The 13,621-nt window shown below is 44.9% G+C and overlaps 1 protein-coding gene across 3 annotated transcripts in view; it reads right to left on the bottom strand.

The window, feature by feature from the left end:
• DNAI3 (dynein axonemal intermediate chain 3) overlaps positions 1–13,621 on the bottom strand; it is a 93,652-nt gene that overhangs the window by 68,551 nt on the left and 11,480 nt on the right. For all 3 annotated transcript variants that reach the window (XM_038745397.1, XM_038745396.1, XM_038745398.1), the window contains exon 2: positions 716–834. In XM_038745397.1, the coding sequence (XP_038601325.1) occupies positions 716–818 (103 nt within the window). In that variant the 5' untranslated portion in view covers positions 819–834. The remainder of the gene's footprint in view (positions 1–715; positions 835–13,621) is intronic.

The raw sequence follows: 13,621 nt of genomic DNA, 5'->3' as shown, positions 1-13,621 counted from the left end.
TGCACGCAGTAATCACTTAATAAATATGATTGAACTAATGAACGAATGAATGAACTCCCAGGCCCTTGCTCTTTTCACCAACCCACACTGCTTTTCACATGAGAAACATGCAGAAGAGATAAAAACAGTGATCTTTGGCTGCAACAAGCTTTCAATCTAATGGATGAATTACACTAGTTAAAAGATCTATGCCAATAACTTTGTGCCCTTCTCCCTCATTCAGTCATATTTATTGAGTGCTAATTATGAGCAGAGCACTATACTAAGCGCTTCGGAGAGTACAATGTACACATTCTGTACCCCCAGTGAGCTTCAGTCTAGTATACTGTTAAGTCCTTGAAGACAGAGATTGGCCGTTTACTTCGTGTGTTCTCCGGAGCACTCATTTACAGTGCTGTACATGCAGATACTCAATAAGTACTACTGGCTGACCGATAATTATAATAAACCCAAGCAGATATATCTCTGACAAAGCGGTAAGTACGTGAGAGGGTCGAAATAGTTGCCTGTCTCTCTTCCCTGCTTCTTGCCCACCTTTCTGGAATCATGGTCTCTTCCCAATGGAAGCTTAATCCATGCATGCCCCCTTCATCATTGAAACCTCACCTCTTGGAAGCTCCATATTCCACCCCTTTTTGAGCCGGGAAATATATGGTTATTTTAGACGTGTGAAAATATTAGCATAAAAATGCATGCATGTGAAAATCATACCTACCAGGAGTCTTTTGTTTTCCCTTGGCACTTCCTGACTTTTTAGAGTCTTTACTTTTTGCACCCTTGGTCTTAGGAGACTTGGCAGATCTTGGAGATTTTGACATGGTTCAGATTTTAGTCCTGAAAGAACGTATCTCATCAATAAATTACAATATATTATTTTGCATAGTCAGCTACAATACTAATAATAATTGCAGTATTTGTTAAGCACTTACTGTGTGCCAGGCACTGTACTGAGCACTGGAGTGGATACAAGCAAATTGTGTTGGACACAGTCCCTGTCCCACATGGGGCTCCCAGTCGCAATCCCTGTTTTACAGATGAAGTAACTGAGGCACAGGGATATTGTCCAAGGTCACACATCAGATAAGTGGCAGAACTGGATTAGAACCCACAACCTCTGGCTCCCAGGCCCGCGCTCTATCCACTACACCATAAAGGAGAGTGGTATAGTCACTCCATCATTTAATAATAATAATAATAATAATAATAATAATAAATATGGTACTTGCTAAGAATTTACTATGTGCAAAGCATTGTTCTAAGTGCTGGAGTTAGATACAATCTTGGTGTCAACCTTGACTCCGCTCTCTCGTTCACCCCTCACATCCAATCCGTCACCAAAACCTGCCGGTCTCACCTCCACATTGCCAAGACCTGCCCTTTCCTCTCCATCCAAACTGCTACCCTGCTGGTTCAATAGCTCATCCTATCCCGACTGGATCATTGCATCAGCCTCCTCTCCGATCTCCCATCCTCCTGTCCCACCCCACTTCAATCTATACTTCACGCTGCTGCCCGGATCGTCTTTGTGCAGAAACGCTCTGGGCGTATTACTCCCCTCCTCAAAAATCTCCAGTGGCTACCAATCAATCTATGCATCAGGCAAAAACTCCTCACCCTGGGCTTCAAGGCTGTCCATCCCCTAGCCCCCTCCTACCTCACCTCCCTTCTTTCCTTCTACAGCCCAGCCGGCACCCTCCGCTCCTCGGCCGCTAACCTCCTCACTGTGCCTTGTTCTCACCTGTCCTGCTGTCGACCCCCAGCCCACGTCCTCCCCGTGGCCCAGAATGCCCTCCCTCTGCACATCCGTCAAGCTAGCTCTCTTCCTCCCTTCAAAGCCCTACTGAGAGCTCACCTCCTCCAGGAGGCCTTCCCAGACTGAGCCCCCTCCTTCCTCTCCTCCTCCTCCCCCTCCCCATCCCCCCACCTTACCTCCTTCCCCGCCCCACAGCACCTGTATATCTGTATATATGTTTGTACATATTTATTACTCTATTTATTTATTTATTTATTTTATTTGTACATATTTATTCTATTTATTTTATTTTGTTAATGTTTTGCTTTGTTGTCTGTCTCCCCCTTCCAGACTGTGAACCCCCTGTTGGGTAGGAACTGTCTCTATATGTTGACAACTTGCACTTCCCAAATGCTTCGTACAGTGCTCTGCACACAGTAAGTGCTCAATAAATATGATTGAATGAATGAATGAATGAATACAAGGTAGTCAGGTTGGACAGAGTCCCAGTCTCACACAGGGCTCAAACTCTTAATCTTCATTTACAGATTCATTCATTCATTCATTCAATCATATTTATTGAGCACTTACTGTGTGCAGAGCACTGTACTAAGCACTTGGGAAGTACAAGTCGGCAATGGGCTCACAGTCTAGAAGGGGGAGACAGACAAGATGAGATAACTGAGGCCCAGAGAAGTGAAGGGACTCACCCAAGGTCACACAGCAGACATGTGGCAGAGCCAAGATTAGAACCCATGACCTTTTGATTCCCAGGCCTGTGCTCTAGCCACTGAGCCATGCTCTTATTAGTGCACATGAGCAGAAATGTATCAAGTCGATCATAGGCCTAAGAGAGCCAACGCTAACTTTTTACTGGAAGATAATTTATTCACATAACAGAATAGATTCTAGTCCACTTGTCTGCTGTGTGGACTTGGGAAAAGCCCTTTTTTCCTCTGTGCCTCAGTTTCCTCATCTGTAGAATGGATATTAAATACCTGTTCTTCCTCCCCCTTTGTCTATGAGCCCCATATGGGACAAGATCTGTGCCTGATCTGATAAGATTATATCTACCCCAGCACTTACTACATTGCTTGGCACAAAGTAAGGGACTCTGAAATATAGACTAGCTAAAACTATAGTCAAACCATCACGGGAATTTAATGAGCACTTACTATGTGCACAGCACTGTACTAAGCACTTGGATGAGTACAGCTGAATAGGTAGACCTGATCCCTATCCTCAAGGTGCTGGGGACACTAAAATAAATTATAGGTAGGGGAACATATATAAAGACAAGAATATGTGTGCTGTTGGGGTGGGGATGGGTTGAGTAAGTAACAGGAAAAGCAGCGTGGCTTAGTGGAAAGAGCACGGACCTGGGTTCTAATACCGGGTCTGCTCTTTGTCTGCTGTGTGTCCTTGGGCAGGTCACTTCACTTCTCTTTGCCTCATTTCCCTATTGCTTAAAGTGGCGATTAAGAATCGGAGCCCCATGCGGGACAAGGACTATGTCCAACTTGATTATCTTGTATCTACTTCACCACTTAGTATCATCATCATCATCATCAATCGTATTTATTGAGCGCTTACTATGTGCAGAGCACTGTACTAAGCGCTTGGGAAGTACAAATTGGTAACATATAGAGACAGTCCCTACCCAACAGTGGGCTCCCAGTCTAAAAGGGGGAGACAGAGAACAAAACCAAACATACTAACAAAATAAAATAAATAGAATAGATGTGTACAAATAAATTAAATAAATAAATAAATAGAGTTAAAAAAATACAAACATATATACATATATACAGGTGCTGTGGGGAAGGGAGGGAGGTAAGATGGGGGGATGGAGAGGGGGACGAGGGGGAGAGGAAGGAAGGGGCTCAGTCTGGGAAGGCCTCCTCGAGGAGGTGAGCTCTCAGCAGGGCCTTGAAGGGAGGAAGAGAGCTAGCTTGGCGGATGGGCAGAGGGATTGGGGGCATTCCAGGCCCGGGGGAGGACGGGGGCCGGGGGTCGACGGCGGGACAGGCGAGAGCGAGGTACAGTGAGGAGATCAGCGGTGGAGGAGCGGAGGGTGCGGGCTGGGCTGGAGAAGGAGAGAAGGGAGGTGAGGTAGGAGGGGGCCAGGGGATGGACAGTCTTGAAGCCGAGAGTGAGGAGTTTTTACTTGATGCGCAGATTGATTGGTAGCCACTGGAGATTTTTGAGGAGGGGAGTGATATGCCCAGAGCGTTTCTGGACAAAGATAATCCGGGCAGCAGCATGAAGTATGGATTGAAGTGGAGAGAGACACGAGGATGGGAGATCAGAGAGAAGGCTGATGCAGTAGTCCAGACGGGATAGGATGAGAGCTTGAATGAGCAGGGTACATTTCCTGTTAGTACATAGTACAGTTCCTGGCACAGAGTAAGCGCTTAACAAATACCATTTTAAAAAAAGCATCAAAGTGCTTAGGGTGTTCGAACTTAAGTGCGTCAGTGACACAGAAGGAAGGGAAAATAAAACGGGAGAGATCGAGATTGGTCATGGCTTCCTGGAGGAGATAAGATTTTTAGTAAGGCTTTGAAGATGGAGACAGTGATGGTCTGTTGGTTTTGAAGGGGTAATAATGATAGTAATTATGGCATTTGTTATGTGTTTACGGGCACTGTACGAAGCGCTGGGGATACAAAACAAATTGGGTTGGACACAGTCCCTGTCCCACTTTGGGTTCACAGTCTCAATCCCCATTTTTCAGTTGAGGTAACTGAGGCCCAGAGAAGCTAAGTGACTTGCCCAGGATCACACAGCAGACAAGTGGCAGAGGAAGGATTAGAACACATGACCCTGTGACTCCCAGGGCTGGTCTCTATCCACTCCGCCATGCTGCTTCTCAAAGGGGTGGGAGGTTTCAGGCAAGAAGGAGGGCATGAGCAGTCAGTGGCAAGAGAGATGAGATCAAGGAACAGTGAGTAGGCAAACACTGTGATTTATAACTTGCATGTTTTTCATATAATGTGAAGTTGTTAATATAATGTGAAGATATCATTTGAAGTCAGAAATCTCCCTACTGCTTTCTCTCACATCCCCAGTCCTACTGTTTAGATTTCAGCTAGTCTGCACTGGAAAATTTCCGCTACTTGGTATCTCTGTTTCTCTCTATTGTAATTCTTGGAGCACTAAAAATAAATTAATCCCACAGAGAACTGCCTTTGGAGGCCTGCAGTTAGGTTCAAGAAGGGACTTGATTTATTTAGATTTTCTGTCTCCACCTCCAGACTGGGGGAACGTGTCTGTTTATTGTTATATTGTACTCTCCGGTGCGTTTAGTACAGTGCTTTGCACACAGCGTCCAAAACATAAGATTGAATGAATGAATGAACTAGATAAATTAATAGTGAGAGGGCCATATGGGTTATTAGAGGAGATGGTAGGGATAAAGAGATAAAATAAAGGATGGTAAATGATATATCCAAAACATGAGGTGGAGGGTAAGATAGCAAACAAGAGCCTCTTCATCTAAAATATCCTGTGGCCACAGAGGCAGAAATACTGCTGGATGAAACGTTGCCCTGATCCAGAAAAGGGAGTATTTATACCAAAGTCCAGGCTTGGAGATTATCTCTAAACCAACTAATCAGTGAATTATATTTATTGAGTGCTTACTGTGTGAAGAACACTACTAAGCGCTTGGGAGTGTACGATATTAACTTGTGCCACACTTACTAGAAAAATCACCACTAGGGTCATGGGGTTTGGAAGAGTGTGGATCCATAGGGAAAATTAGAGCAAATAAAACCAAAGTATATACAAATAGGGACACAGACCTGTACACAAACACACACATGTACTCCCAGGGACACTCATATTCTTAGATACACATACACAAATAAAAATACACAAGGACAGATTCACAGTCACCGGGAACCTGTAGGAACACACAAACATACACACACACACACACACACAATAATAATAATAATAATAATACTAATGGCATTTATTAAGTGCTAACTATGTGCAGAGCACTGTTCTAAGTGCTAGGGAGGTTACAAAGTGATCAGGTTGTCCCACAGGTGGCTCACAGTCTTAATCCCCATTTTACAGATGAGGTAACTGAGGCACAGAGAAGTGAAGTGGCTTGCCCAAAATCACATAGCTGACAGTTGGCAGAGCTGGGATTTGAACCCATGACCTCCGACTCCAAAGCCCGTGCTCTTTTCCACTGAGTCAAGCTGCTTCTCATATATGTTGTGCGTATGTGTGTTTGTATAATGCCATACATTGGGCACACACACACCAACAAAGACAGTCACAGAAAGAGCACAAAAACATAATTCAAGCACAGACGGTCTCATGGATAAATGTTTTCCCAGTTTATTTTCAGTAGTCAAAGAAAAGAAGAGTTAGTCATTATTCATTCATTCATTCATTCAATCTTATTTATTGAGCGCTTACTGTGTGCAGAGCACTGTACTAAGCGCTTGGGAAGTACAAGTTGGCAACATATTATAATTACTATAATTATGACTTGACAAGTTACACATCAGAAAAAATATCATCAGAAATCCATATTACTAGATATCTTCATGCTTATCAAAAATAGTAACTGCAAATGACTGAGCTCCGTAAAGGGCACAGAGACAGTTCTCTAACTCATAGAATGAAATAGAGAAACTTTTTTCCAAATAAGTCAAAAATAAGAAGCAGTTCTAGCACCATCCTGTGGGAAAATATCCATATTGCAGTAAGACTGACTCTACATGAAACAAACGTTTTCAACTGCAAATCTCTAAGCTCCTTAGGGTCAGGGAATGTGCTTTCCAATCCGGTTGCATCGTACTCTCCAAAGCGCTTAGTACAGTGCTGGGCACTCAACCTTTCTTTCTTCAGAATCCTAGGAGTGAACATTCATTTTCTTTTTAGGGCTCTGGAGTTAATCACCTTTCCTTGGATTAAGGAACACTCTTGTGTCTTTCCATACTTCAATATGCCACACTGACTGTTGGATAAGGATAGTAAAGAAGAACAGGCCTTACCCCCTTCCTAAACTAAGCTCTTTGTGGGCAGGGAGTGTGTCTGTTTACTGCTATATTGTACTCTCCCAAGCGCTTAGTTCAGTGCTCTGCACACAGTAAACACTCAATAAATACGATTGAATGAATGAATGAGCACTTCAGTATCCTAGTGGCATGCAACAAGTTTTGGCCTTGAAAAACCTCAGTCTTTCCCTAGACCCTTTATGATTTTTTGGACTGAGTCCTGGGATTCCGGGGAACTAGGGGAAACGTGGGTTTTAATCCTGATGCTTCCACTTGTCTACATTGTGACTTTGGGCAAGTCACTTAACTTTTCTGGAAGCACTGTGGCCTCCAAGAAGCAGCATGGCTTAGTGGATCGAGCATGGGCCTGGGAATCAGAAGGACCTGGGTTCTAATTCTGGCTCTGCCACTTGTCTTCTGGGTGACCTTGGGCAGGTCACTTAACTTCTCTGTGCCTCAGTTACCTCCTTTGTAAAATGGGGATTAAGACTGTGAGAGCCCCATGTCGGAAAGGGACTGTGTCCAGTCCGATTTGCTTGTATCTACCCAGTGCTTAGAACAGTGCCTGGCACATAGTAAGCACTTAACAAATGCTGCAGTTATTAAGAATATTAATATCTGTGCCTCAGTTTCCTCATCCGCGAAATCAGGAGTAAATATCTATCCCCCTTAGACCATGAGCCCCATGTGGGATAATAAGTGTGTCTGATCTGATGACTTTAGCCTAGTGCTTAGTGCAATGGTTGGCTCATAGTAAGGGCTTAACAAATACTACATTGAGTATTATGCTAAAACAATGTAATGTCTCCCAGGGGTAAGTCATCTCTCCTGGCCCATGAATTCCCTAAGAAAGGATGAGGATAGCCACCTTGATCCCTGGTTGGCAGAAGAAGTTCTTTTGTTCTTAATCAGAGGCTCAGTTGTGATGGTTTCAAGTTCCCAGAAGGACAGGGAACTTGGACTGCTGAAACCCCATTCAGAAATCCCCTGGCCTACACTTAGAAAATAAAGAACCAGTCCCTTTAGCATGTCGGAGCATACCTGAGAGATAAAAGACATGTTTATTGAATGGATTGGCCTGCTGATATGAATGATTCCACTGCTGTTTAAACCTTTATTACAGTACTCTGTTGTTTATAAATGCTATCTTCTTGTGACCCATAAAGCTACTGATGGATGTTTCATGTATTCTTTGTATCCCCCTCCCCAGCATCTGTTCATCCCATTAAGGTTTTGAATCCTAGTCGCATGGCTTTTGCAGCTTCCCCTGACATATTATCTGTCATCTAGGCTCGTTTATTGAATGACTTTGATTCAGTATTACTTTGCCTTAAAGCTATGTAAGGCTACTGTGACGGAGATTCTGTGTGACCCCATATAATTTTTCTTGGAGCGCAGCCCAGACTTTCAGCCAGTGGAGATGGGCTTCTTGGGGCAGAGGGGTGGGGAGAGTGTGTTTGGTGTGGGGGGTGTCGGGGACGGTGGGGAGGGCTTTGTTCAGGACTTCAGATCTACCACCACCATGTTGCCACCTGCCATTAGCAGTATGGTGGAGTGGATAGAGGACAGGCCTGGGAGTGAGAAGGTCATGAGATCAAATCCTGGCTCAGCCACTTGTCTGCTAAGTGACCTCGGGCAAATCACTCCATTTCTCTGTGCCTGAGTGACCTCATCTGTAAACTGGGGATTGAAACTGTGAGCCCCAGGTGGGACAGGGACTGTTTCCAACCTGATAATAATAATAATGGCATTTGTTAAGTGCTTACTATGTGCAAAGCACTGTTCTAAGCGCTGGGGGGATACAAGGTGATCAGGTTGTCCCACGTGCGGCTCACAGTCTTAATCCCCATTTTACAGATGAGGTAACTGAGGCTCAGAGAAGTTAAGTGACATGCCCAAGGTCACACAGCAGACATGTGGCAGAGTCAGGATTAGAACCCATGACCTCTGACTCCCAACCCGTGCTCTTCCCACTGAGCCATGCTGCTTCTCTGTTAAACCTCTGCACTTAATATAGTGACTGGCACATAGTAAGTGCTTAAAAAATACTACTATTGTTATTATTATTCTTATTATTGTTATCATTATTATCAGAATTCAAATCTGGGCCACCCCCATAGGAAGAGGGCAACAATGAAGGAGTCATTTCAGAACCTTCAAAACGTTGGTGATTCAGTATAACAAACCACTGAAGGAGACATGAGAAAGGGTTGTTCTTCCTGCACTGAGTAACTCTACTGACCAAAGAGCATTTTGTTTAAGTGCTGAAAATTTTTAATGTGAAATTTTTATGTTGAAACTCCTTGATTGATTGATCAGACACTACTGTTCACTGAACACTGTGTTGCCAATCAACAGTTTTGACCCAGTCCCTGTCCTACTAGGGGTTCACAAAGGAAGAAGGGGAAGGTAGATATATAGAAAAAGAAAAGCATGAGAACAATGGGGGCTTTTTAAGAAGGAAGCCAATTAGAAAATTAAGTACATCACATGGTAAAACAGTTCTTGGATAGAAGGATCCAGAGGGAGTTATTCTGCTCCAGCCTACAGTCCTTGTCAGTCAGCCAATCATATTTATTGAGCTATTATTGTGTGCAGAGCACTGTACTAAGTGCTTTGGAGAATACAATATAACAATAAACAGACACACTCCCTGCCCACAATGAGCTTAGCTCATTCTGTAGGTGGGAAGCAGAGGAAAGGGGTAAGGTCTGTTCTTCTTTACTATCTTTACGCAGCAGTCAAGGTGGCATATTGAAGTGTGGGAGGACCCAAGAGTGTCTAAGCATAATAATAATAATGATGATATTTGTTAAGTACTCATTATGTGCCAAGCACTGTTCTAAGTGCTGGGGTAGATACAGAGGTAATCAGGTTGTCCCACCTGGGGCTCACAGTCTTAATCCCCATTTTACAGGTGAGCCAACTGAGGCACAGAGAAGTTAAGTGACTTGCCCAAAATTACACAGCTGATAACTGTGGAGCCAGGATCAGAACCCATGACCTCTGACTCCCAAGCCCGGGCTCATTCCACTAAGCTATGCTGCTTCTCATAATAATAATGATACTTGTTAAGGCTTTCTGTTTGCCAAGCACTGTTCTAAAGCACTGGCGTAGAAACAAGGAAGTCAGGTTGGACGCAGTCCCTGTCCCACATAGGGCTCATAGTTTTAATCCCCATTTTCCAGATGAGGTAACTGAGGCCCAGAGAAGTGAAGTGACTTGCTGAAGGTCACACAGCAGACATGTATGACATGACATGTGTCTCCCCCTTCTAGACTGTGGGTCCACTGTTGGGTAGGGACCACCCCTCTATGTTGCCAACTTGTACTTCCCAAGCGCTTAGTACAGTGCTCTGCACACAGTAAGCGCTCAATAAATATGATTGATTGATTGATGGATGTGGCAGAGCTGGGATTAGAACCCACGACTTTCTGACTCTTAGGCCCATGCTCTACCACTAAGCCACGCTGCTTCTCTTATGTTGGAGGGGCAGCGTGGTCGGGTTAGGCCGGCAGGAAGGCCGGACGGACAGAAAAGAAGGACTGGCCGCTGGGCAGATGGAGGAGCCACCTCACGGCGACGTGGCTTTTTGTCTTCCGCTCGCAGGCCACCACCACCCTCTCCTGCTGCCTGCTCTCCTCCCCACTCCCACCTCCCCTTCCACTCCCTACCTGCCTTCCTCTCCTTCACCACCCACTCTCCATCCTTCCTTTCTTGTCCCCCCTTCTCTCCATCCCTTCATTTATTGTCCCCATCTCCTTCCCTTTTTTCTCGCACCTCTCTCTCTCTCCATCCCTTCCCTTTAGAACAGTGCTCAGTGCTTAGAACAGTGCTTGGCACATAGTAAGCACTTAACAAATGCCATCATTCTTATTCTTATTCTTATTCCTTTTTCAACCCCCTCTCTCTAGCCCTTCCGTTCTCACCCCCCTCTCTCCATTCTTTCCTTTCTCGCCTCCCTCTCTCTCTCCATCCCTTCCTTTCTTGCCCCCCTTTCTCTCCATCCCTTCCTTTTTCACCATCTCTCTCTCCATCTTTTTATTTCTCACCCCCCTCTCTCCATCCATCCTTTTTCACCCCCTCTCTCCATCCTTTCCTTTCTCACTCCACCTTCCATCCCTTCCTTTCTCATGCCCCTCTTTCTCTCCATCCCTTCTTTTCTCACCCCCCTCTTTTTCCATCCCTTCCTTTCTTGTCCCCCCTTCCCTTTTTTCCTCACATCTCTCTCTCTCTTCCTCCCTTTTAGAACAGTGCTTGGCACATAGTAAGTGCTTAACAAATACTATCATTACTCTGGACAGTGAGCCCGTTGTTGGGTCTCTGTTGCCAAATTGTACTTTCCAAGTGCTTAGTACAGTGCTCTGCACACACTAAGCGCTCAGTAAATACGATGGAATGAATGAATGAATGAATGTACTAAGGGCTTGGGAGAGTCCAGTACAACAACAAACAGACACATTTCCTGCCCACAATAAGCACACAGCCTAGAGGGGGTGACAGACATTAATAATAATAAATCAATTACATTTGTGCTGTGGGGCTGGGAGGGAGGATGGATGAAGGGAGAGTACAACAATAATAATAATAATAATGGCATTTTATTAAGCACTTACTATGTGCAAAGCACTATTCTAAGCACTGGGGAAGTTACAGGGTGATCAGGTTGTCCCATGGGGTGGGGCTCACAGTCTTCATCCCCATTTTACAGATGAGGTAACTGAGGCCCAGATAAGTTAAGTGACTTGCCTAAAATCACACTGCTGACATTTGGTGGAGCCGGGATTTGAACCCATGATCTCTGACTCCACCGGTCATGCTCTTTCCACTGAGCCACACTGTTTCTCTATGAATGAAGGGACAGTAGAGAGTAAAGCAGATGGAGACTTTTGAGGCTGGTTCTTCCTGGTGATGGGCTGGATGGGAGGGGAGGGGAGAGGGGAGAGGCAGCCCTGACCACCTCACGGTGCCCACTGCATCTCAGAGCCTGCCATGCCACAGCAGCCCTGAAGACTTAGGAGTTGTAGGAGGACAGAGACAGTCTCTTATTAAAGCACCATGACTTAGTGGAAAGAAACAAAAAAAGATGGTATTTGTTAAATGCTTACTCTGTGTCAGGCACTGTACTAAGTGTGGGAGTGGATATAAGGAAATCGAGTTGGTCACAGTCCCTGTTCCATGTGGGGCTCACAGTCTCAACCCCCATTTTACAGGTGAGGTAACTGAGGTCCAGAGAATTGAAGTGACTTGCCCACAGTCACTCAGCAGACAAGTGGCGGAGTCAGGATTAGAATCCACGACCTTCTGACTCCCAGGCCGGGGCTCTATATACTCTGTCACGCTGTTTCAGGTTGCTTATCAACCTCTGTATCAAACAAAAACTCCTCATTATTGTCTTCAAAGCTCTCCTTCATCTTGCCCCTTAATAGTAATGATGGTATTTGTTAAGCGCTTACTCTGTGCAAAGCACTGTTCTAAACGCTGAGCACTGTTCTAAGCCCTTCTTACCTCACCTCCCTTCTTTCCTTCTTCAGCCCAGCCCACACACTCTGCTCCTCTGCCACCACTAACCCCTTTACTATGCCTCGTTCTCACCTGTCCCGCTGTCGAACCCTGGCCCACGTCCTACCTCTGGCCTGGAATGCCTTTCCTCCTTAAATCTGCCAAACAATCACTCTTCCCCTCCATCAAAGCCCTACTGAAGGCTCACCTCCTCCAAGAGGTCTTCCCACACTAAGCCCCCCTTTTCCTCAGCTCCCCCTCCCTTCTGCGCCACCTCAACTCACTGCCTTTGCCCCCCAGCACTTATGTATATATGTATATATCTATAATTCTATTTATTTATATTGATTCCTTTTTACTTCTTTTGATGCCTGTCTCCCCGCCTTCTAGACTCTGAGCCCATTGTGGGAAGGGATTGTTTCTCTTAATTGCTGAATTGTACTTTCCAAGTGCTTAGTACAGTGGTCGGCACACAGTAATTGCTCAATAAATACGAGTGAATGAATGAATTAATGACCTGATTTCTGATCCAGGCTCTGCTACTTACCTGCTTGTCACATTCGGCAAGGCACTTCACGTATCTGTGCCTCAGTTACCTCATCTGTAACATAAGGATTCAATAGTTGTTCTCTCTCCTCTCTAGACTGTGGGCCCCAGGTGGGACAGGGACTGCGTTGGGTCTGATTAACCCCAGAGCTTAATACATAGTAAGCATTTAACGAAGACCCCAGTTATTATTATTATTATAGCATTATTATTAGTCTTACCACTTACATTCCTAGACACTATAGTATTTCATACATTATAGGTGTTCAATAAATATTACTCATTCAATTCATTCATTCAATCATAATAATAATAATAATAATAATGATGGCATTTATTAAGCGCTTACTATGTGCAAAGCACTGTTCAAAGCGCTGGTGAGATTACAAGGCGATCAGGTTGTCCCATGGGTATTGAGCACTTCCTGTGTGCAGAGCACTGCACTAAGCGCTTGGGAAGTACAAGTTGGCAACATATAGAGACGGTCCCTACCCAACTGGTGATATTTCCAAAACTGATATTTCTGGGTTCTGTTAGGAAGTTCTCAGTTTCTGTTGTACTAATTTTTATTTTGTGGTTTTGCTTGCCTGACTCTACAGACAATTATGGCTTCCTAGATCTTCTGGTCCCCTCTCAGGGTCACACCTGGAGTGTTTCCAGTCCTCTACCAGTCTCGACTACGGGAGGGAGAGTCAAGCAGAGGCCTGTCCATTCCATTCCCAGCTTGGCCAGTGGCTAGCAAGTGGGAGGCAATCTGCTATAAGTCAACACTCCCCTGTGCCAGGCAGCAGCTACATGGGAGAGAGTCGAGGACGGAGAC

The sequence above is a fragment of the Tachyglossus aculeatus genome, chromosome 4 (genome assembly GCF_015852505.1).
Source record: "Tachyglossus aculeatus isolate mTacAcu1 chromosome 4, mTacAcu1.pri, whole genome shotgun sequence".
Lineage (NCBI taxonomy): Eukaryota > Metazoa > Chordata > Mammalia > Monotremata > Tachyglossidae > Tachyglossus > Tachyglossus aculeatus.
Note: the sequence above shows the minus strand (reverse complement) of the source record. Positions and strands in the feature narration are given on the sequence as shown.